Source organism: Rhinopithecus bieti, unplaced genomic scaffold, assembly GCF_001698545.2.
Source record: "Rhinopithecus bieti isolate Rb0 unplaced genomic scaffold, ASM169854v2 scaffold_1618, whole genome shotgun sequence".
Classification (NCBI taxonomy): domain Eukaryota; kingdom Metazoa; phylum Chordata; class Mammalia; order Primates; family Cercopithecidae; genus Rhinopithecus; species Rhinopithecus bieti.
Window position 1 is genome coordinate 7412413 of NW_016803937.1, and position 27369 is coordinate 7439781.

General features: G+C 41.2%; 1 protein-coding gene across 1 annotated transcript in view; it reads right to left on the bottom strand.

Annotated features, from left to right (window-relative positions):
- Window positions 1-27369, bottom strand: part of HSD17B2 (hydroxysteroid 17-beta dehydrogenase 2) — a 64763-nt gene that overhangs the window by 8942 nt on the left and 28452 nt on the right. Inside the window, exons 2-3 of the mRNA XM_017861086.1 lie at window positions 21417-21629; window positions 18637-18822 (exon numbers count right to left, since the gene is read on the bottom strand). Of these exons, the coding sequence (XP_017716575.1) occupies window positions 18637-18822; window positions 21417-21629 (399 nt within the window). The remainder of the gene's footprint in view (window positions 1-18636; window positions 18823-21416; window positions 21630-27369) is intronic.

Here is a 27369-nt window from a genome sequence, read left to right on the forward strand (position 1 = left end):
ACAGTGAGAGCTCACAGTGCCTCATGAAGTCTCATAGGAAGACTAGACCCATAACAACAGGGCTCCCAGTCTTGGCAAAGATTTCCCAAGTCAAAGAAGCATCCACTGGGTAAATGGACAAGCAAACTGTGGTCCAGTCATATAATGGAACACAACTTAGCCATCGAAGGGAGTGAGCTTGATACATGTAACAACATGGATGTCTCAAAACAATTATGGGCAGTCAGAGAGCCAAACAAAAAGGGTGTGTACTCTTTGGTATAATTCCCTTCATATAAAGTTCTAGCAAATTAATCTCTAGTGAAACAGATCAGTGGTGACCTGAAAGGTGGGGGTGCTATGAATGTTGTGCCCACCCCCGTCAAAACTCATATTTTGAAGCCCAAACTCCTAGTGTGATGGTATTTGGAGATGGGGCCTTTGGAAGGTAATTAAGTCCTGAGGGTGGAGCCCTCGTGATGAGAGGGATTAGTGCCCTTTTAAGAAGAGATACCATTGAGCTTATTTATTCTCTCTCTCAGACAATTGGTGAGCTAGTAATTTGTTGTCTCTCAGACAATTGGCGAGCTAGTAAACTCCTCTTCCATTTTTGGTTTAAGCTAATTTGGAGTTTGGCCCTGTCACTTAAAACAAAATGTCCCAAGGCTTAACTGATATAATTTTAACACAATGTCTGGCATCAAGCAGGGTCTCATTAAACTGGTTAATCTTGCCGCAGATGGCCAGCGGATTTTTATGTAAGTGATTTATAGTTTCATGAAATCTTAGTGTTTGAAATCCAACTCCTATCTATTACTAGTAAGAGAGGCCAAAGAAGTTAAAGCAACTTGTTCAAAGTCACAGTGTGGGCTGTGTGGCAACCCCAGTTTATGGGGTTAGCCAGAGTTCTCACTTCTCCACGACCTTTACAGATGATGAAGGTTGGTCAGATAGAAGGCAAACAGGTGAGCAGAGGAGCCAACACTGACTGCATTCAAATCCTAGCTCGACCATTGATTAGCCACCTGTTATCAGGAGAGTCGCTTTATATTTGGCCTCTGCCTTTTTATTTGCAAAGTAAGAATAGTGATAGTACAAGCATCATAGGATCGTTGTGAAAGTTAAATTAATAATGTATTAGAATAGTGCCTGGCACAAAGTAAGCTCCATGAAAGGGCTTCCTAGTATTAGTGCTACCTAGGCTTTTCAAAATAATATCTTAATAGCCCAAAAGGCTCCATATGTTCACGGTTTCTTAGAGTAATAAGTGCACCTGCTTCAGAATCTCCAGCAACTGTTGTTTATTATGTAGATTACTAACAGCCACCCTGGACCCACTGAATCAGAATCTGCACTTAATACTTATTCAAGTAATCTTTTGAATATTAAATCTTGAACTATTACATTAGGGTTTTGTCACATATTTGTGCACATGAGCTTTCGTGATAATGCACTGCCTTATGGATAAGTGCTGTGGTTTGAATGTGTCCCTCCAAAAGCGTAAGTTGAAACTTAATCCCCAATGCAACACCTCCCCAGTGTTAGGAGGTGGGGTGTACCAAGAGGTGATTAGGCCTTGAGGATGGGGTGAATGGATTAATGCCATTATCTTGAGAGTGAGTTCATCATAAAAGGGGAGTTTGGCCCCTTTCACTCTCTTTCTCTTTCTCATTCTCTCTTGCCCTTCTACCTTCTGCTGTGGAATAACATAGCAAAAGACCCTCATGAGATGCCATCCCTTTGATCTTGGACTTCCCAGCCTCTAGAACAAAGAGCCAATAATTTCTGTTCATTATAAATTACCCAGTCTGTAGTATCCTGTTATAGCAACACAAAACAGACTAAGACAATGAGTATGACATATGAAGTTTGTTGAGAGTAGATCATATACCACATTAACAATCTAAACAAAAAGGGTGCTTTGAATCAAACATTTAAAACTCATTTGTCTTTTGCATTATTTTGAATGCTGCAAGAACTGCCAATATTAGACCATGTCTTACCTATGAAATGGCAGTATTATATGGTTCAACCTCATAGATCCAATCTTGCTGTTAATGCTTAAGATGACGTAAGATGAGATAAATATAGGTGTCCATGGTTGCTGATTAAGAGCCACTGTGTCTCAAGGCTTTCTGACCTTACATACCCCTTCATTGTCTGTCCAGTTACAGCCTTTAATTTTTTAATTTAACTTTTAATTTTATCAAGGTAAAAACACTTAATATGAGTTCTACCTTCGTAACAATTTTTTTAAGTGTGCAATACAGCATTGTTAACTATTGGCACAATGTTGTATAGCAGATCTATGTAACTTATTCCTCTCGCATTACTCAGACACTTTGAATAACCTAATATTAGGTAACTTAAGAGAACACCCCTTGTTATTCACTTAATGTTTGTGTTTCCAAAAAATTCCTATCTCAAAGCCCTAATCCTCAGGATAGCTGTATTTGGAAATGAGGACTCTAAAAAAGTGAAGTTAAATGAGATCAGAAAGATGAGGCCCCTGATCCAACAGAATTAGTGTCCTTATAAGAAGAGACACCAGACACTTCACACGCTCTCCTTGAACATGCACCAAGGAAGGGTTATGTGAGGACACAGCAAGAAGGTAGCTGTCTGTAAACCAGGAATAAAGCCCTCACTAGAAAAGCAACCATGCTGGCATTTTGATCTGGTACTTCTAAACTGCATAACTGTGAGAAAATAAATTTATGTTGTTTAGGCCACACGATTCGTGATATTTTATTGTGGCAGTCTAAGCAGACTAACATACGTAGTCAACAACAGGACCTGTCTTAACCAATAAGGTACAGAACTATGGACTCTTTCCACTCTTCCTAGACCTAGACTGCACACATTCTATCCTTACTTAGCATAGGCATGAAAATCATCCCCCCTCTTCTAAGTCATATTCCCCCACATGCCTCTGTGAACTATTCAGTCAATTTGTTCCCTGGGCTGTGTTCCCTTACCTGGCAAGGGAATAAATTCAGCATTCATTTTGTTGATTATTCTGGTGGTCATTTTCTTTCCTTTACATTGTGGTATATTGTTGACAGTGGGCTAAAAATAAGGGATTTGAAGTTACCATTCTGAAGCTTACAAAAGAATTGTAAGCATCATGTTTTCAAGGTTCATTCATGTTGTAGCATGTATCAGTACTTCACTCTTTGTAAAGCTGAAAACTATTCCTTTATATGGATATGCCACATTTTATTTATCCAGTGACCCGTTTATGTATACTTGAATTGTTTATACCTTTGGCTATTATGAATAATGTTGCTATGCCCATCTATGTACAAGTTTTTGTTTGAACACCTGTTTTCTATCTCTTACATATACACCTAGGAGTAGAATTGCTAGGTCACACAGTAATTCTAAGTTTAACTTATTGAGGAACTGCCAAATGTTTTCCACATCCGCTGAACCATTTTATATTTCTACCAGTAGTATAAGAGGGTTCCAATTTCTCCACATTCTCACCAACATGTGTTTTTTTCTGTGTTTTATTATTATTATTATAGCCATCTTAGGGTGTATGTTATATTATGGTGGTTTTTCATTACGGCCATCTTAGGAGGTATGTTATCGTATTGAGATTTGATTTCCAGCCATTGTGTATTTAGAAGGCCTCTGGTGATGGTGATGCAGCTAAAGCTTGAAAATGTGGTCTGAGGATTAGTACCACCAACATCACTCAGGAACTAGTTATAGATTTGCAGAATGTTAGGCCCCACCCAGACCAATCCAGTCAGATTCTGCCTTTTAGCAAGATCTCCAAGTGATGCCCACATATGTCAGTGTTGAGAAGCAATGGAGTAAGAGATAGCCCTAAATTGCCAACACTTCCTAATTACCATTTAAACAGACCAGAGTTAGGGTTTGTATGCCCCTGCTTATTTATGCCCCTGCTTATTTTACATGTTCTTGCTTAACAGCCTGGAAAAGTAGAAAGCACATAGTACTTGGAGTAAAACAGACCCTGGTTCAAATCCTGAGTTTATCACTTACCAGCTATACAAACTTGGGTTACAGAGTGCTTGATCTAGAAAATTAATTAATATCTGCATTCTGTGGATGTTAGAATGGACACCTTGGACACCTATATTTATCTCATCTTATGTCATCTTAAACATTAATGGCAAGATTGGATCTTTGAGGTTGAACCATACAATACTGCCATTTCATAGGTAAGACATGGTCTAATATTGGCAGTTCTTGCAGGGTTCAATTTACATGTAGGCATGTAAATCTCTCACACAACCCAGCACGAGGAAGTTCACTCAGTCTTGCTCTACCCACCTTCCCCCTTGTCCCACAAGAGCCCTGCAGAGTGTCAGGGAAGAAAATCTCAGCCTTGGCTTCCTGTTTTGCCACTGAGCAACTGAGGGACTGGCTGAATGACTTGCCAAATGATTCTTTTAAGGCAGCTGGCTCAGCAAGGAAAAGTCCAGGAATGATCCCACAGTCTAGACTGAGACAGAACTCAAGGCTGAAACTGTGAACTTCATTAGATCCTTTAATTTGTAGACTTGTAAGAATCTCTAAGATTGCTTGCTTTGGTGTAAAGTAATTTTGATGTATTTTAAACAGCTTGGGCTGGACTCAGTAGCTCATGCCTATGATCCCAACACACTGGGAGGCCAAGACAAGAGGATTATTTGAAGCCAGGAGTTCAAGACCATCCTAGGCAACACAGTGAGACCCTATGGCAAAATAAATAAGCGGATGTGATGGCATATGCCTGTATTCCCAGCTACTCAGGAAAGTGAAGTGGGATTATTGCTTGAGCCCAAGAGTTCAAGGTTATATAAGCTACAATCATGCCACTGTACTCCAGCCTGGGCAACAGAGGGAGATCTGTTTTAGAGAGCTTTATTTTCAACTCTTCTTATTCAAGCATAGCATGAGGGCCTGAAAAAGGTTTTGGGCCTCAAACAGAACAATTTTCCAACTGTTCTTTGTACCATTAGAGTTGTTTCCCACTTCCTCTAATACTAGGTTAAAAAAATAAAAATATGAAAACTAAAAAAACAACAACAACAAAACAGCTTGATGTGGCAGACAACTGTGATTACTATCTCTCAGTCAAGAGGTCCCTTTGACTCGGGTACTTCCTATAAACCAGTGACTGTGCTAAGCACTCAGAACACGTGATGCATTTAAATCTGCAGCCAAGATCAGAGGTTTTCAATTGGGGGTGATTTTGTACCCCAGTGATCATGGGAAGTATCTGAAGATGTGTCACAACTAGGGGTGGGTGCTACTATTGTCTAATGGGTCAGGGACACATATGCCGTTAACACTCCATAATGCACAGGACAGTCCCCTTACAGAAAGAATTCTCCCCACCAAAATGCCAGTAGTGCCAAGGTTGAGAAATATTGCCCTGGACTCAGGTGCTACATGACCATCATTTGAAGATAGAGACAGACAAGTAAGGTGACCTGACCCAGGTCACCCAGCTAGTAATCGAAGAGCAAGATTTAAGCCAAAATGACACAAAATCTCTGAGGCCTGGGTCATTTTAGAAGGGCTTGTTTTCAAGCATAACATGCAATTGCACACGAGTGTTTACGCGAACATTTCTGAAGAGGAAAACTGGCGCTTTTAGGCCTCTCAAACAAAAGTTTTTCCAACTACCCTTTGTACCGTCAGAGTTGCCTCCCGTGCCTCTGATCCTTGGTTAAATATTTATCTAACTGCCTTGCTGGGATTTGTGTTAAAGAGCTATGATATTTGTGTGGGAGGGATAATCAACATGTTATTACAATGGGGACAAGTCTCCTGTAGTAGACATGGTCAAATCTGGAAGGAGTGACCTGTTGGGGTCACCTCTTCAGGAGCTAGTAAGTGATGGGGCAGAGGATGAAGGGTTACTCGGTGTCACAGTCAGAGGCAGTTGTACCAGCAGCTGGCAGATTAAGAAGCTACAGGCACACAGACTGTCAGCTGCTGCCCCAGATCCTCGTGGTTGATGGTTTTTAGGTTGTCAATGCCACTGGGCCATTCACTGCATGCCAAGCTCAAGATTGATGCTTAAACATGCGTTATTTCATCTCATCTCTCCATGGTCCCCAGAAGAAGCAGTTACTATTATCCTCATCTTAAAATGAGGAGGCTGCAACTCAGAGGTTCAGAACTGTTCCCAAGGTCATGCAGTTGTCATTGGTAAAGACAGGATTAAAACCCGGGCAGTCTGTCTTCATTCTGCTTGCCTGGCATCCTAGAAGATTCTTACCTGTATTCCTACATGATGTATCTTACTCTTTCCCTTTCGTGTTCCTTTCTTTAGGGATGGAATATGTAGGAGGGAAAGACATCGGAGGGAAGGACATGGTTGACTCTAGATTGCATTTCTTAGAGAAGAACTTAAAGAAGTAATGTTTCTCCCCATCCCACTCCTGGAACTTCCCACCCGTAGGAGTGTATTGAGAAGACATGGGTTATGTTGACTTTATTTCCACACAAGAATGGGAGTTAGACTGGAACAAGCATCTAACAGTGGAGCTGGTAGAAAGCAAAAAATGGCCAATAAGGTACCACTGGGAAGAGCATCTGAGACCCTTTGGCCTTGTGTTTGATGCGGTGGTAACATATGGTTACACTGAGTCACCAGGGAAGGAGGTGGCTTAGTGAGTCAGAATATGAAACTCAAGTTCAAGTTCAAGTTGTAGCTTACAGACCAGTCACTGAATCCTTCTGACTTTGGTTTTTATAACTGCAAAATGAGGATAGCAACATTACAGAGGTTATTGGGGTCACATACCTGAGAGCATTCAACAAATGCCTGAAATGTAGTGGATCCCTCATAATAACTCTTAATATTTATTAGATATCTACTACATGCCAAGCACTGTTCTGAGTGTTTTAACATCAGCTCTAAATGTATTTAATGGTCACAGCTGTCACAGGAGGTAGATTCTAGTGTTATCCTCAGGAACCTCATTTTAAAAAATGAAAACACTAAAGTGTAGAGAGTTTAAGTGACTTTCCCAAGGACACAGAAAGTGATAGAAATAATAGCTAACCCTTACATAAAATTTACAGTGTCCACATAAAAACTTGCACAAAAAATATTCAGAGAAGCATTATTCATAATAGCCCAGAATTGGAAAGAAGCTAAATGTCCATCAACTGATGAATGGATTTTTAAAATGTGGTTATACTCATATGCATATTCAAAAAGCTGCAAAGAACCCTATTGAGGAGAACGTTTTGGGAGTTTCAACTTTCAGACAAACATCCTTTTAAGCAATGTGTACGTTCCAAGTCTAGCTGCCTCTGCCCAAATGAGAGGCACATGGAACTTCTCACTGAGGCTGGACAACCAGGTAGAAGGTCAGGAGAGGGCGTGGAAATTCTGCCTGATAGAGACAGCAAGGAGGGTAAGAAGTGGCCAGTGGGCACAGGGAACTGAGCAGTCTTTAACAGAAAACAAAGGAGCCAAACTTTAATGGGTAAATAAGGTTGTCGAGAAGTAGAGGCTGCAAGTCACCTAGCTTTTGAAGGAGCTCAGGGGAAAAGGGTAAAAGAAGCTCTCACTGTTCAGCTCCCACTTACAAGTGAGGACGTGAGGTATTTGGTTTTCTGTGCCTGCGTTAGGTTGCTAAGGATAATGGATTCCAGCTCCATCCATGTCCCTGCAAAGGACATGATCTCATTCCTTTTTATGCCTGCATAGTATTCCATGCTGTATATGTACCACATTTTCTTTAATCTATCATCGATGGGCATTTGGGTTGATTCCATGTCTTTGCTATTGTGAATAGGGCTGCAATGGAAAATACATGTACCTCAGAATTTAAAATTAAAATTAAAAAATAAACAAGTGCGGGGCAGTGTCCATTAATAAAAATAATAATAACTCATAGCCTTCAGGGAAGACACACTACACATGAGCATCTATGCTAAGAACTTTATGAGGATTATTTTATTTAAGCCTCAGAATGCCCCTATGTGGTCTTATTTCCTCCTCTTATTCATCCACTCTTATTGCCTTTAAGGGGACAAAAGTGGAGCTTAGAGAAGCTATAGGACCTCGGGTTTTCCAGGAGTGTCACCCAACCAGGAAGTGGAGAGGAGAGCCCTGCCCTCCTGGCTCCCAGCCCAGCTCAAGGAGAAAAGGATTGAGAGTCTGGGGAGGAATCATTCTTAGAACATAGCCTGGGGTAGAATGAAAGGCCCAGGGAGAGAGAAGGAGTTAGTCGGGAGGAAGAAGGAGGAAAGGCTGAAGAGGAGAATGAGTGACAACAGAAGGAACCAGGAGAAGTTAGGGAAGTTCATGCGGGACAGCTTCAGTTTGTTTGTGAGAGTTCCAGAGAGGAGGGGAATAGAGCAGAGAAATAAACAGCAAACACGATTTGCAATGATTTTTTCTTCTATTCTGCACACCTCTTGCCTTCCAAGGAGGGCAGATCCAATGGAAGTGTTTAGTTTATTGAGCAGCTAAGAGTAGGTGGATGTGATATGAACGTGTGGTTATGGGGGAAGGAAGGAGAGGGAAAGATAAGGAAAGAAACCACGGAGATTTGGGAGCCAGGAAGGACAGGGAGGGGGAAGTAACCAGGGTGAGGTGGCTGGCAACTGAACACCTTCGGAAGGAGGAAAAAAAAAAAATCTAAAGGGAATTTGCATTAAATGGTGCTTTGTGGTATATGGAATCTCCAGTAAAATCTGCATTTTCTGGAGTTGGCTCTGCCTTTTTGGAACACGATAAAGTGCTAAGTGTTCCTTCAACATGGTGTAAAGAATGAGGAGAAAGTGTTCATGGAGACCTGAATTACATAAGATTGGGAGGAATGAAGTTTAAATTCGAGGGAAAAAAGAAAAATGTTTGGAATCGGTAATTAGGTGCATGTGATTTGTTGTAAATCAGAGCTCGTTTAAAGTCAAACCAGACACATTATTTTCCCACAGCTGCTATAACAGATTACTACAAACCTAGCAGTTTAAACATTACAAATTTATTATCTTATGATAAAATCAAGGAGTCAGCAGGGTCATGCTCCTTCTGGAGGCTCTCGGGGAGAACTAGTTCCCTTAACTTTTCCAGCTTCTAGAAGCCACCTGCATTCCTTGGTTTCTGGCCCCTTCCTCCATCTTCAAAGCCAGCTGGGTACCATCTTCCAGTTTCTCTCTGACTCTGACCCTCATGCCTGTTTCTTATAAGGACCCTTGTGATTGCATCAGATCCATCCAGAATATCCAGGATAACCTCCTCATCTCAAGATCCTTCACTCAATCACACGTGCACAGTCCCATTTGCCATGTGAGGTAACAGGCTCACAGGTTGCAGACACTGAGACGTGTATGTCTCTGAGGTCCCGTTATTCTGCCTCCCAGACCAGCTGCCTATTCACAGCAGCCTGAGATAGTTTCTTCATGGTTATTTACTCTGCAGCAATGAATAACTGCAACAGAGTCATCAATTCCAGCTCAGTTTTTCCTGGCTGGTGCAAAGTTCCATGATAAATCTATGCCACCAAAATTCTTGTCATTCAGAAGGTGACAGAGGTGCCAGACTCAAGACAATCTGGTGGGTCAGGGCAACCACGTGCTTCTTCTGGAACCCTTATTAGTGACTGACTGCCTCTCTGCCTCCATGCACCTTGCTTCAGAGTGAAAGTAACAGCAATGAACTCCCAAATAAGCATGTTTTCCAAAATTGCTATTCCATTAATTTTGCCAAAGATATTTCAACAAGTCAGCATCACATTAGATGTTAATTTCTGTGGATTTGTTGGTTACATATTGCCTTTTACACATACCTTGACTTTTCTAATCCTTGCGTTACATTCTAGTTTTTTCTTTTCCAGTTCAAAATCTTTTCTATTGTTTCACAAAACTCTCCAGTAAGTGCTAGAGAGTCCCTTACTGTGTTCTCTGCTGAATTCCCCTGTTCCTTATCAATTACGGTGTTATGGACTGAATGGTTCCCCCCACCACACAGAAAAGTTTATATGTTGCAGTCCTAACCTCCAGTGTCTTAGAACGTGACTGTATTTGAAGATAGAACCTTTAAAAAGATGATTATAGTTAAATGGGATCATAAGAGTGGGGCCCTAATTCAGTATGACTGCCATTCTTATAAGAAGAGGAAGAGATACCAGGGGTGCAACAGACAGAGAGATGACCATGTGAGGACACAGCAAAAAGGTGGTCATCTGAAAGCCGAGAAGAGAAAGCTCAGGAGAAACCAACCCTGCCAACAACTTGGTCTTGGACTTCCAGCCTCCAGAACTATGAGAAAAAAAATTTCTGTTTTTTTAAGACACCCTGTCTGTTGTATTTTCTTATGGTAGCCCTAGCAAACTAACACAGAGGAAAACTGATCGTTTCAGAGCTTTGTTTCTTTAATTTTTAATATTTTGTGAGTACATAGTCAGTGTATATATTTATGGGCTACATGAGATGTTTTGATACAAGTATGCAATGCATAACAATCACACCAGGGCAAATGGGGTCTCCATCACCTTAAGCGTTTATCCTTTGTGTTACACACAATCCAGTTATACTCTTTTAGTTATTTTTAAATGTACAATTAAATTATTATTGACTATTGTCACTCTGTTGTGCCATCAAATACTAGATCTTACTCATTCTTTCTAACTATTTTTTGTACCCATTAACCATTCCTACTGCCCCCTCCTTAGTTCTCTCCACTGCTCTTCCCAGCCTCTGGTAACCATCATTCTGCTCTATCTCCATGAGTTCAATTTAGCTCCCACAAATAAATGAGAATATGTGAAGTTTGTCTTTTTTGTTGTTGTTTTTTTGTTTTTTTTATTTGTTTTTTTTGTTTGTTTGTTTGTTTTTGGCAGGGACGGAGGCTCGCTCTGTCGCCCAGGCTGGAGTGCAGTGGCCGGATCTCAGCTCACTGCAAGCTCCGCCTCCCGGGTTTTAGCCAGGATGGTCTCGATCTCCTGACCTCGTGATCCGCCCGTCTCGGCCTCCCAAAGTGCTGGGATTACAGACGCCGGGCGCGGTGAAGTTTGTCTTTATGCTCATTATGTTATTTCACTTAATATAATGACTTCCAGTTCCATCCACGTTATTGCAAATGACAATATCTCATTCTTTTATATGGCTGAATAGGACTCCATTGTGTGTATATGTACCACATTTTCTTTATCCACTTATCTGTTGATGGACACTTAGGTGACTTTCAAATGTTGGCTATAGTGAACAGTGCTGCAACACACATAGGAGTGCAGATATCTTTTTGATATATTGATTTCCTTTCTTATGGGTACATACCTAGCAGTGGAATTGCTGGATAATATGGCAGCTCTATTTTTAGAGCTGTTCTCCATAGCAGTTGTACTAATTTACACCCCCACCAACAGTGTACAAGGGTTCTCTTTCTCCACATCCTTACCAGCATTTGCTATTGCCTCACTTTTGGATGAAAGTCATTTTTCCTGGGGTGAGATCATATCTCATTGTAATTTTGATTTGCATTTCTCTGATGATCAATGATATTGAGCACCTTTTCATATGCTTGTTTGCTATTTGTATGTCTTGTCTTCTTTTGAGAAATGCCTGTTCAGATCTTTTGTACATTTTAAGTGAGATTATTTGATTTTTCCCTGTAGAGTTGTTTGAGCTCCTTATATTTTCTGGTTATTAAGTCCTTGTCAAATGGGTAGTTTGCAAATATTTTCTCCCATTCTGTGGCTTGTCTCTTCACTTTGTTGATTATATCCTTTGCTGTGCAGAAGCTTTTTAACTTGATGTGATCTCATTTGCCTGTGCTTGTTGGGTGTTACTCAAGAAACTTTGCCAATTCCAATGTCCTGGAGAGTTTCCCTAATGTTTTCTTATAGTACAATAGTTTCATAGTTTGTGGTCTTAGATTTAAGTATCGAATCCATTTTGATTTGATTTTTTTATATGGTGAGAGACAGGGATCTAGTTTCATTCTTTTGCATATGGATATCCAGTTTGTTTTCTCTTTCTTTCTTTCTTTCTTTCTTTTTTTTTTTTTTTTTTTTTTGACAGGGTCTCACTCTGTCACCCAGGCTGGAGTGCAATGGAGTGATCATAGCTCACTGCAGCCTCTACCTCCCTGAGCTCAAGTGATCCACCCACCTCAGCCTCCCGAGTAGCTGGGACTACAGGCACATGCCACCATGCCTGGCTAATTTTTTGTAGCGACAGGGTTTTGCCATGTTGCCCAGGCTGGTTTCGAACTTCTGGGCTCAAGCAATCCACCTGGCCTCCCTATGTGCTGGGAATACAGGCATGAGCCACAGCATCTGGTCACATTTTCTCAGCACCATTTATTGAATAGATTGTCCTTTCCCTAGTGTATGTTATTGCATTTGTTGAAAATGAGTTCACCATAGATGTGTAGATTTATTTCTGGGTTCTCTATACTGTTCTGTTGGTCTGTATGTCTGTTTTTATGCCAGTACCATGCTGTTTTGGTTACTGCAGCTCTGTAGCATAATTTGAAGTCCGGTAATGTGATTCCTGCAGTTTTGTTCTTTCTGCTCAGGATATCTTTGGCTCTTCTGAGTCTTTTGTGGTTCCATAAAATTTTGGGATTGCTTTTCTATTTCTGTGAAGATTGTCATTGGTATTTGGATAGGGATTGCATTGAATCTATAGATTTCTTTGAATAGTATGAACATTTTAAAAATATTGATTTTTCCAACTTATGGACATGGAATATCTTTCAATTTTTTTGTGTCCTCTTCAGTTTCTTTCATCAATATTAGATAATTTTCATTGTAGAGATCTTTCACTTCTCTGGTTAGGTTAATTCCTGGGTATTTCATTTTATTTGTAGCTATTGTAAATGGAACTACTTTCTTGACTTTTCTTTCTGATTGTTTGCTATTGGCATACTCACACCTGTAATCCCAGCACTTTGGGAGGCAGAGGCAGGCAGATCACAAAGTCAAGAGATCGAGACCATCCTGGCCAACATTATGAAACTCTGTCTCTACTAAAAATACAAAAAAAAAAAAAATAGCTGGGCATGGTGGCGCACACCTGTAGTCCCAGCTACTCAGGAGGCTGAGGCAGGAGAATCACCTGAACCCAGGAGGTGGAGGCTGCAGTGAGCCAAGATCACTTCACTGCACTCCAGCTTGGCAACAGAGCGAGACTCTGCCTTAAAAAAAAAAAAAAAAAAGTATGCCACTGATTTTTGTAGTTGATTTTGTATCCTGCAACTTTACTGAATTTGTTTATCAGTTTTAATTGTTTTTGGTGGAGTCTTTAGTTTTTTCCAAATATGAGATCGTATCATCTGCAAACAAGGATAATTCAACTTCTTCCTTTCCAACTTGGCTGCTCTTTATTTCTTTCTTTTGTCTGCTTGCACTAGCCAGGACTTTCAGTATTATGTAGAATAACAGTGGTGAAAGTGGGCATCCTTGTCATGTTCTAGATCTTAGAGGAAAGGATTTCAGTTTGTTCCCATTCAGTATGATACTAGCTATAAGTCTATTGTATATGGCTTTTGTTAGGTTGNCCTGCAACTTTATTGAATTTGTTTATCAGTTTTAATTGTTTTGGTGGAGTCTTTAGTTTTTTCCAAATATGAGATCGTATCATCTGCAAACAAGGATAATTCAACTTCTTCCTTTCCAACTTGGCTGCTCTTTATTTCTTTCTTTTGTCTGCTTGCACTAGCCAGGACTTTCAGTATTATGTAGAATAACAGTGGTGAAAGTGGGCATCCTTGTCATGTTCTAGATCTTAGAGGAAAGGATTTCAGTTTGTTCCCATTCAGTATGATACTAGCTATAAGTCTATTGTATATGGCTTTTGTTAGGTTGAGGTGTGTTCCTTCTATACACAGTTTTTTTTTTTTTTTTTTAAATTGAGGGTTTTTATCATGCAGGGATGTTGAATTTTATCAGATGCTTTTCTTAGCATCAATTGAAATGATCATATGGTTTTGTCCTTCATTCTGTTGAGATTATGTATCACTCTGATTGATTTGTGTAAATGTTGAACCATCTCTGCATCCCTATGATAAATCCCACTTAGTCACAATGAATGATCTTTTTAATGTGCTGTTGAATTAAGTTTGCTAGTATTTTGTTAAGGATTTTACATCAACGTTCATGAGGTATATTGGCCTGTAGTTGTTTTTTTTTTTTTTTTTTTTTTTTTTTTTTTTTTTTTTTTTTTTAACATATATTTTCTTGTTTTGCTATCAGAACAATATAGGTCTCGTAGGATGAGTTTGGAAGTATTCCCTCCACCACTATTTTTCAGAATACTTGAGTAGAATTGATATTAGTTCTTCTTTAAAAGTTTTGTAAAATTCAACAGTGAAGCCATGAGGTCCCAGCCTTTTCTTTGCTTGCAGACTTTTTACTACAGCTTTGAACTCATTACTTGTTATTGGTCCGTTCAAGTTTTGGATTCCTTCATGGTTCAATCTTGGTAGGTTTTCTGTAAGAATTTATCCATCTCTTCTAGGTACTCCAATTTATTGGAATATAGTTAGTCACTCATAGTTGCCTCTAATGATCCTGCAAGTTTCTGTGGTGTTGGTTGTAATGTCTCCTTTGTCATCTCTGATTTTATTGGGTCTTCTCTCTTTTGTTCTTACTCTTATTAAACGTTTGTCAATTTTGTTTATCTTTTCCAGAAACCAATTTTTCGTTTTGTTGATCTTTTGTATTGTTTTCATTTCAATTTTTTATATTTCTTCTCTGATATTTATGATTTCTTTTCTTCTACTAATTTTGAGGTTGGTTTGCTCTTGCTTTTCTAGTTTTTTGAGATGCATCACTAGGTTGTTTACTTGAAGTGTTTCTACTTTTTTAATGTAGGCACTTATAGCTACCAACTTCCCTCTTTGTACTACTTTCATCACATCCCATGGGTTTTGGGATGTTTGATTTCCTTTATCATTTATTTTGAGAAATTTTTAAATTTTCTTCTTAATTTTTTCATTGACCTACTGGTCACTCAGAAACATCTTGTTTAATTTCCATGAGCTTGTATAGTTTCCAAAATCCTCTTATTTTTTATTTCTAGTTTTGGTCCATTGTGGTCAGAGAAGATGCTTGATATTATTTCATTTTTTAAAATGTTTTAAGACTTGTTTTGTGGCCTAACATATGGTCTATCCTTGAGAATGGTCCATGAGCCCAGGAGAAGAATACGTATTCTGCAGCCTTTGGATAAAATGTTCTGTGAATAACAATTAGGTCTATTTGGTCTATAGTGCAGATTAAGTTTGATGTTTCTTTGTTGATTTTCTGCCTGGGTGATCTATCCAAAGCTGAAAGTGGAGTATTGAAGTCTCCAGCTATTAATGTATTGAGGTCTATCTCTCTGTTTAGCTCTAATAATATTTCCTTTATACATCTGGGTGCTCTGGTGTTGGGTGCATGTATATTTACAATGGTTATATCCTCATGCTGAATGAACACCTTTATGACTATAAAATGACCTTCTTTGTCTCTTTTTATGGTTTTGGTCTTGAAATCTATTTTTCCTGATATAAGTATGGCTACTCCTGATCTTTTTGGTTTCCATTTGCATGAAATATCTTTTTCTTCTCTGGACAGTGCTTTGTTTCTGTCTTTACACAAACTCCCGGCCCTGTTGAGTACATACGCCTCCCATCTCTTCTGATTTCTTGCTACTGTTTTAACAGCTTTATAAAGTACATTGGGTGGTTTCTAAGTCCTACAAATAAACTCATTTCTAGAGTGTCTCTGGGACATGAAGGTTCAAAGCTGGGTGTGGTGGAGGAAAACTTCATACATCTTGGTGAGTCGGTGGGAGAAAGAAGAGAGAGGCATGGGGAAAAACAAATCCAAGATGACTCAAAGCTCTGAAACTCAAAAGACTAGGACAGAAAGAAGTTAGGGTCCAGTTTCAATGTTCTGCCTATGGCTAGCCAGTTACCCCAGCATCATTTATTGAATAGGGAATCCTTACCCCCATTGCTTGTTTTTGTCAGGTTTGTTGAAGATCAGATAGTCATAGGTGTATTGCTTTATTTCTGGGTACTGTATTCTGTTCCATTGATCTTTGTATCTGCTTTTGTACCAGGACCAGGCTGTTTTGCTTACAGGTAGCCCTGTACTATAGTTTGAAGTCAGGTAGTGTGATGCCTGCAGCTTTATTCTTTTTGATTAGTGGTGCCTTGGCTATTCATGCTCTTTTTTGGTTCCATATGAATTTTTAAATCTTTTTTTCTAGTTCTGTGAAGAACCTCAATGGTAGTTTAATAGGAATAGCATTGAATCTATAAATTGCTTTGGGCAGAGTGGCTATTTTAACTATATTGATTCTTCTTATCCATGAACATGAGATGTCTTTCCATTTGTTTGTGTCATCTCCAACTTCTTTGAGCAGCGTTTTGTAGTTTTCCTTGTAGAGATCTTTCACCTCCCTAGTTAGCTGTATTTCTAGGCATTCTAGAGGGCTGACAGCAAGTTTTGTTTCAGATGGGTTAACTTGGTGATGATCTTAAGAAAATAGACGGACATAGCTGGGTGTAATGAATTTGCACAACCAGAGGGTGAGAATAAGAGTGAAATACATTATTTATTTTAACGTTCAGGGTTTCTCTTCAATAAAAATACATGACAACAGAGTAAGGTGTTCTGGCTTAGAAAGAGCTTTAGAGGCCAAGTCGAAGATATGTGGAAGGGTATGCTCTGTATTACAAGTTATTTTTTGAGAGAGGGTCTCACTCTGTCACCCAGGCATGAACAGTGGCATGAACATAGCTCACTGTAGCCTCAACCTCCCAGGCTCAACTGATTCATCTCAACCTTCTGAGTAGCTGAGACTACAGGCACATGCCACCATGCCTGGTTTTTTTTTTTTTTTTTTTTTTTTTTTTCGTTTGTTTGTTTTATTTATTGATTTTTATTTGTACAGACAAGGTCTCACTATGTTGCCCAGGCTGGTATCAAACTCCTGGGCTCAACTAATCCTCCTGCCTTGGCCTTCCAAAGTGCTGGAGTTACATCCTTGAGCCACCACACCTAGCCTTGTATTGTAAGCTCTTTGCTTACCCATTCATTAATCCATTTTCCATTTTTCACTTGTTCACACACTTGCCTTTCTTCATTGATTAACTGAGCTGCTGCTGCATGCCAGACACTGGGCCTACAGCACATACTCCACATTTTGGCAATAACTAAAGTGATCTCATATGCATGAAGGTGTTGCTCAAAGTTGAGAACAGAGAGGAAAAGAGAAACCTCCTTGTCAGCGTGCCAAGGAGGAGGCAGTACTCTGTTATTTCAGTAAATATTTATTATATAAGTGAGGCAAAGAGTCTGTGTGACTTTCCCAGAAGTACCAGACTGTTCCAGGGAAACGAGAAAGGTGAGGCTTCCACACAGGCCAAAATTGTAAAGGCTAAGTTCAGAACAAAGATTAGGAAAATATTGCTGTGTGTTTTCTCAGGATTCATTTGCTTCGGCAAGGTAGCAGAAAACTGGAAATACTTTAGGGTTCTCACACAGCTAAAATATAATACTCATGGCTCCTAACCATCCTGGAGAAACCTTCGTCTCCCCCAGCTCTCTCTTTCTCTCTTTCTCTCTCTCTCTCCCTCTCTCTCTCCCTACCTTCTTCTTTGCTTATGCCTCAGGCGAACCATGACTGTAGTCAAAGACAATAGCAGTTAATTTTAAGAACGTTACTGAGTTAAAGCCAGGAAACAGAATGTGATGGACAACAATATTTGTCTAGGAAATACGAAGAACCCCCTCCCCCACCAAATCATTCTAGAACTGATATTTACATTACCAAAAAAAAAGCACAAAACACAAAAATCAAGCAAACAAACAAAAACAGCCTAGTCGTACCGTTTATTTTAAGAAATTTTACTGAGAATTAATTGATCCAACAGTGAAGAGTGGTACTCCTCTACTTGAAGGCAGGGTCCTAGAGTCCAGAGCCCATCCCTTTGGCTTCCCTCTCACCTCTGCAATGACCCAGTGACCCAAAAGTCAGTTCAATGGATCTTCCCCAGACTGAATAAGAGCCCGAGGAACCCCAGTTTGAAAATGTCTGTCCCAGCAAAGAGGGTGTGCTATGACACACATGGGCATTGTTTATGAAAAGGCAAGACTGTTCAGCCCTTGACTCAAGTTGTGTACTATTTGTTCTTGGAAACAGAGAGAGACAAACCATCCAGTGTCATCACATCCTGACCCAGCTTGGTTGAGGCTGCTCAACACTGGGGATAATCTTCGGGTTAACAATAGCAGGCAGCTTGTGTTTGACGGCATGAACAGAGGGAAAGTATGGCCTACTCAGCTTACAGGGAACTGAACACAGTGTGTTAAATTGACGAAGTGTTGAAAACAGGTTGCCTGAAATGCTGACATTATTTGTAATGTGAGATTTCCTGTGCAATTCTAGCAACCTTGTGTGTTGGCAGTCACTTTATGAAGATATATATGAACCCTAAATCCCCAGTAATAAATGGATGAGTTAGAAGGCAGATGAGAGTTTGTACATGAAAGAATTTGGAAGAGGAGAAAGGTTTTATTGTGTGAAAGTCAACAGGGGATAAACAATTTGACTAATCCTGACCCAACCCTGCCTTTGCATGCCCTGCTTTTTTATTCAGCCCACAAAGAATGCCATGAGCCATGTCTTGTGATGGGCACCCCATAACCACGTATGAAAATGCTGACTCACCTCCCATGCTGCTGACATTCACCAGCCTTCCTTTGGATTTCCTAAGAAGGGGCAAAAATGTCTTTGTGACCTCCACAGTTCCAAAGAAGTTCACGGCCATGCATTGTTTGTAGTCAGTCATAGGAAGAAGCTCCCCATCAGATGGAAAGCCAAGCACCCCAGCATTGTTGACCACAGCCCACAATCCTGGAGACAGAAAACCATAATGAGTGAGTGTCTGGAAGAGTAAGTGAATAACACAACCTGCGACACCTGGAAGACCGTGCAAGTGGTGTTATGTGTGAGCCAGGTCTCCCGTGGGATTACAGTCTGCCACTGGACAAAGGCAAGAGTCTTAGGGAAAAGGAGTAGGAGTGGGAGGGGAATTCCTGTAACAGGAAGCCAGATGTGCAGAGATGTAAAGCAGAACATTCTGTTCCAGAAACTTCAGAATTTACTAAGTGAACCAGCAGGTATTGCAGATTAAGGGTTTGGCAGGAGCCATTATCCTGAAAGGACCTCTAATCCTTGTTAAGGTGTTTAGATAGTGAACCACTGATAGGTAACCAGCAAACCACTGATAAAACAAATTCCCCACCACAGGCATGCCACATGGGAGGACCCCAGTCCATGGAGGCTCTGTATGTCTAAAGGATTTTAGGAGATGGATGGCATTGTAAAATGTGAATGCTGTGAAGATTAGTGTCTGGAAAGTAATGGGGAAGGAAAGATGGGTTGCCACTGGGATAGCCAATTGGGATATCCAAGGAGGTCATTGGGATAGCCCAGGTGGAAGAAGATGAGGGTCCAGTGCATGCAGTGCTAAGACATAGCGCTATGCAATGGTAGGAAGGGGCTGGAAGGTAACTACCCAGGAGGTAGACTTGACAGGACTAGGGTCAGTAGGATACAGGGATTGAGGATAAGCTGAGGGTCTCAGTGACCCACAGGTTTCGGGCTTGAATGACTGGTTAGTTGGTAGTGCCAGTGTCTGAGCTGTGGGATGCAGGAGAGCAGAACGATTTGCAGAATGGCAGCAGGGAATAAAAAAAAATGAGCAGTTTTTGACATGTTGAAGCTTCTGGAGTATAAGGGAAGATGTCTGGTAGATAACTTTGTATACGTGGAGAAGAAGGGTTAGGTTGGTAATATATTAGTATATTTGGGAGTTATTGGTATAAACCAGTGTTTTTTGGCCCTGCCCTAACATAAGCATCACATTGGGAGCTTTAAAAACTAACGATACCTGGGACCCTATCCTAGGGACTGATTTAATTGGGTTTGGGGGATCTGTTCAGTCACACAGGGCCTGGTGCTTCAGAAGGGTCCTGTACGTGTGTGAAAGTTTCAGTCTCTGCTGTCACCATCTTACATTCCTAATAATTTTCCAAACTCAAACTAGGGGCCCCATATTTTCATATTGCATTGGGTCCGCCAAGTTACATAGCCCATCCTGGACCCTAGCATGGGTAATTTTCAAATGATTCTAATGTGCAGCTGGATTGAGAACTCTCGGTATAGGGAGCAAATGGTATGGCCCCAGACACATGGAGTGGGAAGTCTGGGGATGCAACCCTCAGAAGCATTTGTATTTGTGGGGAGACAGAGGCAAAGTTTCATCCAGGAGAAGTGGAAAGAAAGATTGGAGAACTAGGAGAACAATGGGGGCTGGGGACCCCAAACCATGGAGGAGAGTATAAACAACATGCTTAAATACTGCAGGGAAGTTAAAACCTGGGTCTTCCAGCAATCCCATTACTGGGTATACATCCAAAGGAATATAAACCGTTCTATTATAAACATGCATTCACACATAGGTTCGTTGCAGCCCTATTCACAATAGCGAAGACATGGAATCAACCCAAATGCCCATCAATGATAGACTGGATAAAGAAGATGTGGTACATATACACCATGGAATATTATGCAGCCATTAAAAAGAATGAGATCATATCCTTTGCAGGGACATGGATGGAGCTGAAAGCCATTATCCTCAGCAAACTAAAGCAGGAACAGAAAATCAAACACTGCATGTTCTCACTTGTAAGTGGGGGCTGAACAATGAGAACACATGGACGCATGGTGGGGAACAACCCACACTAGGGCCTGTTGTAGTGAGGAGAGGTAGAGCTTCAGGAATAATAGCTAATGAATCCTGGGCTCAATACCTACAGGGTGGGTGGATCTGTGCAGCAAACCACCATGGCACATGTTTACCTAGGTAACAAACCAGCACATCCTGCACGTGTAACCCAGAATTTAAAATAAAAGTTGAAAAAAAAAAAAAAACCAACTAGGTCTTCAGGCTGATACTCATTAGCTTTGCTAGATTAGTTAGGGAGGCAGAGTGAGAACCAACATCAAATTGAAGGTGAGGAAGAGAATCAGAGAGCTACAGGAGCTTGGCCATGAAGGAAAGAGAAGAGGAGGGGTAATGGGTAAAGGAGGACAGTAACCATGAAGGTATTTTTTTCTAAGCTGGGGACTCTAATGCATGTTGCTATTGTGGACAGGAAAGCAATGAGCTGGGGCTGGTGGAGTTGTTCTTGGGAGAGTGACTGAGAAGTTGGTGAGAATGAGATAGAGGTTTCTGTAAGTTCTGTGTAGATGGGCCCATGTCTGAGTTATTCCGAAGGTCTTCATGTTGATAGAGATCCCCACACAGGGTAGAGGTTCAGCACAGGTGTGCTCCAGTGCAAGCAGAGGCCAGAGTGGAGTAGGGGGCATGATCAACCCAAGCTGGAACAAGAACTGGGTATTCAGGAGGAGGGTAAAGGCACCGAGGGTGCTGGCGGCAGTACCTCTGTCCTGCAGCATTGCTGCAACCTTGCTGTAAGCATCTTTTATCTGCACTGGCTTCGTGACGTCCATTTGGAGCACCGAGAGGCGCGGGGAGCAGGTTCTTCGCAATTCCTCAGCTCCTGGGCCATTTTCATTCAAAACTCCGGCAAATACTGTGAAGCCCAGCTCATCCAGATACTTGCACAAAGCGTGACCAAGCCCGCAATCACCACCTGCATAGGGTCAGGGGAGTAGGGAGTGAGTTAACCACAGTGACAGGAGAAAATATTTAACAAGGAAAACATTACGTTGTTTAGGATTCTCCATGCTCTCTGAAGAGAGGGGTTCCTGGGGAAGTTTCTTTATGTGCTAAGTGGGGAGGTGGGAGGAGAAGTCAAGCCATACAGATACATTTCTCCATATAAAGAAAGGGATATAATGTAGAACTGAGGGGTGGTGGGTGGGCATAGGTGGAAAGAGAAAGGCTTGGGGCAAGGGTAGTCCAGGAGTGACTGGTGGCCAAAGAAATTGGGAAGGAAAACCAAGACATCTAATGGAAGTAGTTTTAGTAATCTACAATGTGTAGTGTTTGATGTAACCTCACTCACTCTGTAAAACCTTCAGTCAAACATTCATTACAAACTCATACTTTGGACTCGGTTTTGCCTTATGGAGACACAGGGCAATAACAGAGGCTGCCCACGGGGGCCAGTTCGTTCTGGATTATAAAAGTTAAAAGTTCATGGCCACCTGTGTTTCTCACCCTCCTGGGCCTTTTTCCCTGTCTATGACTGACCCTGAGCTATGGAATAGATGTCAAGCCTAGAAAGAAAGTTACAACAGAAACCAAATAGAAAGCCCTAATTGCATTGCTCTGTGAAAATGGAGAGTAATGTAATACACAAAGTATGACTTAAGCTTCTCAGAATTTGAGATAAGAGTGTACCCACCCAGCCAAGAGGGTATTAGGGACCCCGGAAAGAGTGTTTTATACCCACAAGTGCAAAATGTAGATGTCTGAAATTCCCAAGTTGAAGATAACGTCAACATTAAATCACCCTTTGAGCTACATACACCATAATAAACAAATAACAGTTAATGTCTCTCTCCTTTTAATGAGAAAGTATTTAACATTGCCTGTGTCATGTGATCTTCCTTGGACTCCTGCAGGGATCTCTTTTGTCAGTAGTCAGACATCTCCACCAAGAATTGGGAAATAAGGAAAACTAGAGTACATGCAGAGAATCAACTCAAAGATCAGTATGTGAGTGGGCAGAAAAGAGATCTCGCTTCCAAGCTAACAACAGGGGCCTGAAATCTACTGTCCCCAAAGAGAGGACAGGTGTTCACATACACTGTTGATAAACATGTGCAGGACTAAAATCAACCAATGTGAATTCGCCTATCTTTTGACCCCAAAAGTCTCAGTATTCATCCTAGAGAAATACTTGCAGGCACATAAATGATGTTCTTTATAGCACTGTGTAAGAGCAAAAGAAGGAATTAACTTAAATGTCCATGAATAGGAGAATGGTTACATAAATTATGGTACACAAAATGGAATACGACAAAGCAGTTTTAAAGATGGAATAGAACTATCCAAAATGACATGGATATTGCTCCAAGATGCTTTGTTAAGTGAAATAAAATAACTTGCAGTATAATAATAATTAATAAAATCCAATTTAATGTAAAAAAGTAGGAGAGTTGCTTCTATACATACCAAGGTGTGGAAATGTAAAAACAAACAAACAAAAAAGAATTTGGAAGGAGAGATCCCTAAGTTCCCCTTAGGAAGAGAGGCAGAATGGAGGGGGACCTTATCTTGTAATGTTTACCATTTTTGCTACAAGAAAGTACTTTTTTCTTTTTTTAAAGGCTATGCTAATTAGAATGGAGATTGGCCAGCCCTCTAAGTGTAGAAAAGGGTGGAAAAGAGAGAGAAAGTCTGGCATGGTTAGCATCTGCAAACACTGCCAGAGAGAGAATGATAGTCATGACAAAAGGTGTGTGTGCTCCTGTCCTTCTGACACCACCATTAAGATATGAATGCCTCTGGTTGCCATCACTGATTGCATTTAACGTTTGCTCCATCTCCTTCCTTCTTATGTCTCCATGTGTGTCGGTGCCCAGCAAATAGCCCTTGAGTTTCCTCCCTGGGGCTGGCCAGAGGAGGAGATGGTACCAACTGAAACAGATGCAAGTGTCTGGACCATGTGATAGACACCTGCCTTAGTGTAAATTAATGCATTAGAATTCTGGTACGAATACATAATAATATGTGTGTATAACCATTTTGTGAGCCCAGTTCCTGAAGAAATGGACCTGTTGCTGGACAAATCCAACTTCTGGATCCACAGTGCTGAGGCCAGATGCTGAGCACTGGCAAGTTCACCAGCCAGCAGACCAATGCTGTGTGGGTCTCCCTGGAATCCCCTAAATACCACTCGTGGTCAAGTCTATCCTATAAAATTATTCCCGAAATGTCTACAGTAGAAATTATCCTTCCTGTCTTACAGATGAGGAAACTGAAAACAAGAGATGCCAAGATCACACAGATGGTAGGGATCAACCTGGACTCTTTATTGGATCCTAAATCCAAGTTCACCAGTCACTGTCATACTGGACCAGCCACCTTCTCCTTCATCTGTGTGAGCAGAGAAGGGAGGTTTGGGCAAGCTAATCCCAGGATGATCCTCTTGTGGTCTGTAAGAAAGGGTATGAATTAACCTGAAAATAACTAACTTTGAACCAGTTTGAAGTGAAAAGTACCTGGAGCCTGATTATACACACCCTGCTGGGTGAGGCCAAGAGTTTCATGGACAGCCTCTCCCATTTTGTGATGTACCATACCTTATGCTTCTGCCTTATTATTGGCACAGCTAGATATATGGGAGCCATGGATTTTAAAGCACCCAGTTCCCCTTAGAGGCTTGTGTGATGTCAGGATGCCCAGCATATTCCTTCTACACAGAGAAGAAAACTGCTCTGCAGTGCAGAGATGAAGACCATGACCTTGACTCTACAGGGCATATAAACACCCCACCAGGGTGTCTGCTGCTCTCTGGAGAACTAAGACAGGGGGAAAAGGGTCATCCACCCAATTAGAGCTGCTGACCATGAAGGCATGCAAACTGTCACCTGTATCCAAACCTGAAGTCCATCATCTGCTCCCCAAATCCACATGAGAATCATGAACTTTGCACTTAGCAGTCCTTCCTTTGGCCTTGCATCCCACAAACACTTTGATGTGTTCAACACTGTGTACCTCCACACATGATGCTGAGAGCTTCCCCTTCCCCACAGGGGTTCCATCCATAAGTTTGTAATTGTCCTGTGTAACTCCACAGCTTGTCTGAGGCTGATTGGACCAGAGTCAACCAGCTTTTCTCTTTCAGAAATGTGGGGTTGTGGCTGCAAGATCCAAAGCAGTGTCTGATACTGTCTGACCCAAAAGGACATTAAACTCAATAGCAAATGGGGGCCCTGGGGGGCTGTCTTCCTTCATGCACATGGAGATATGGGCTAAGTCCTCTTGAAGAGTAACAAGAGGCAAAGCTACAAATAAGAGCAGAGTCTGAGGTCAGATGTTGTCCACAGACATAGACGAGCATCTTCTTGGCTCATGATAGCTTTCCAGTCTCTGGTAAACCTCAAGTGACCTCTTCCCCATGTGTGCCTTAAGAAATTCCACATCCTCATAATAATCCCTCTTCTTTCTCAAGTTAGTTTCAGTATCTTTCCTAAACTCCATCTTTTTCACTTACTGCAGACACTAAAACTAGTTATCTCTGCTTTGGAAAACAGTCCTCAAAAGGTTAAATGTAATGTTACCAGACAACCTAGCAATTCTGCTCCTAGGTGTGTACCCAAGAGAAATGAAAATATATGTTTCCACAAAAACTTGTACACGAATGTTCATAGAAGGATTATTCATAATAACAGAAAACAGGAAACTAACCAAACATCCATCAACTAATGAATGGATAAAAAATATGGTATATCCAACAGTGGGATATTATTAAGCCACAGAAAGGAATGAAGTTTCTATGCTTGCTACAGCATGAACATTGAAAACATTATACTGAGTGTAACAAGCCAGTGCGGTAGATAAAGGGATGAGAGCAAGGAGGAGACATTGTGATCTTGACTCCTTTTCCTCTGAGCAGAGGGTACTTTGTCACATTTTGGAAGGCAGTGCCTTTGAGCAGCTTCATGAGCCTCGGATCTGACTCTCTTAGGAAAGTTCCTTGGAAGAGCCTACAGGTGATGACAGTGTTGAACTTTAGGCAAGCCCTGTAATCCTGGAAAATTGCAAAGGTTAAGAAATGTCCCCACCCTTTTGTGTTCTGGGAAGCAGCTCACTGCAAATAACTCCCTTCCCCATATGACTTAGATGAGACTCACAGGTGCTCCCACTTGTTTACCTGTAACAAGGCCAGACCCAGAGCCTCCAAACTCCCTTTCTTTGTTTTTGTCGTTAGTTGAACTGCCTGTTTCCACTGGTCGGTCAGAACAAAGTGTTAACCTAACTTTGGTGTAGATTCTCTCCTTTCCCCAGGTCCTGGGCCACCCTCAGCCTGAGCCAGCAGACAAGTCCTCTTTACAGACCTTCCTGATCAGCCCTCAATGTCTGTCTGATTGTGTCACTCTGATCATCCCAGCCCGCAACACCCACTTCTTTCTAGCCTTGTTTATGCCTCTTTAGCAATGCAAAACATTTACTGCCTCATCTTGAGACACTTGCAGATTATGTGGTCAGAACATTCCCTCTACTGCAATAATCCTTTTGAATAAAATCTTTCCTAACTAAATCTGAGTTTGCTTTTATTTGGCAGTGAATTAATGAAGCCAGAGATCAAAGGAGACCATCTGCTTGTGTTTACCTCTGAGGCAGTGTGGCATAGGGGCATGGGTGCAAATCTAGCCCTGCTATTCCTGCCTGTCTAACCCTAGAGAACCTTTCTAATTGCTCTCTGCCTCCGCTTCCTTATCTATAAAATGGGCTTAATAATGGTACCCGTGTCAGTTAATATTTGTGAAGTGCCTAATAGAGCCTATTCCAAATAATTACTACATCGGTCTTTTTAAAAAACAATACTGCGTCTTTATTTTAATTTTCAGGTGTTTCCACTCACATTATTGGTAAGTGTAGCGTTTGCCTCTACTGACTGTCAGCTGAACATCTTGGTTAAGACTCAGACTGCCTGATTCTCCTCTTCCACTTACGGGCCTCGGGAAAGTTCCATATAACCACGTGGAACCTCTGCTTCCTCACGTGGAATGTAGGGTTATCATAATACCCCCTCCTAAGCTGGCATGGGAAGTCAGCAAGACAGGATTTCACACTGGCCCAGCGTGTTGTGAGTGGCTGTCATTAGTATCATGGCTCTAACCCTGGCATCATTTCTGACTTATGATGTTAGAGATCAGGCTGTGCTAGCCCCTGGTGTCTATGAAGTCTTGAGGCAGTTCAGGGGTCAGAGGGCCTTGAAAAAATCTGTGGCTGAGGAATCGCTCCTTGAGGAGAGGGAAAAACCATTGTGTACTCCGGAAACCCGGCGACAAAGCCAGGGCTTTCGTGAGAAGGTGGAAGGGTTTCATAAGAGTTACCCAACAGTGGTGTTTGAAAATAAGCACACCGGGTATGGATTGCCTGTTTACCAAGTTCCAGCTAGTTCACATGCATTTACTCATTGAATCCTCTCAATCATCGTGGGAAGTAAGTAATGTTACCATCACCCATTTACAGAGGCGGAAACTGAGACGTGGATGGATGAAGTCATTCAGCTAAGACATAGCAAAGGTAGTTTGGAGCCAGGCACAGACTGGGATATAAACAACTGGGGTATAAAATATTCAAATCCTCCAAAGCACAAGGCTTAGCCCATAGTGGATGTTCAATAAAAAAGCACATGTTGGATGAATAGGCATTGAAGAGGGCACTAGAATAAGAGTGCCTTACAAACCAAG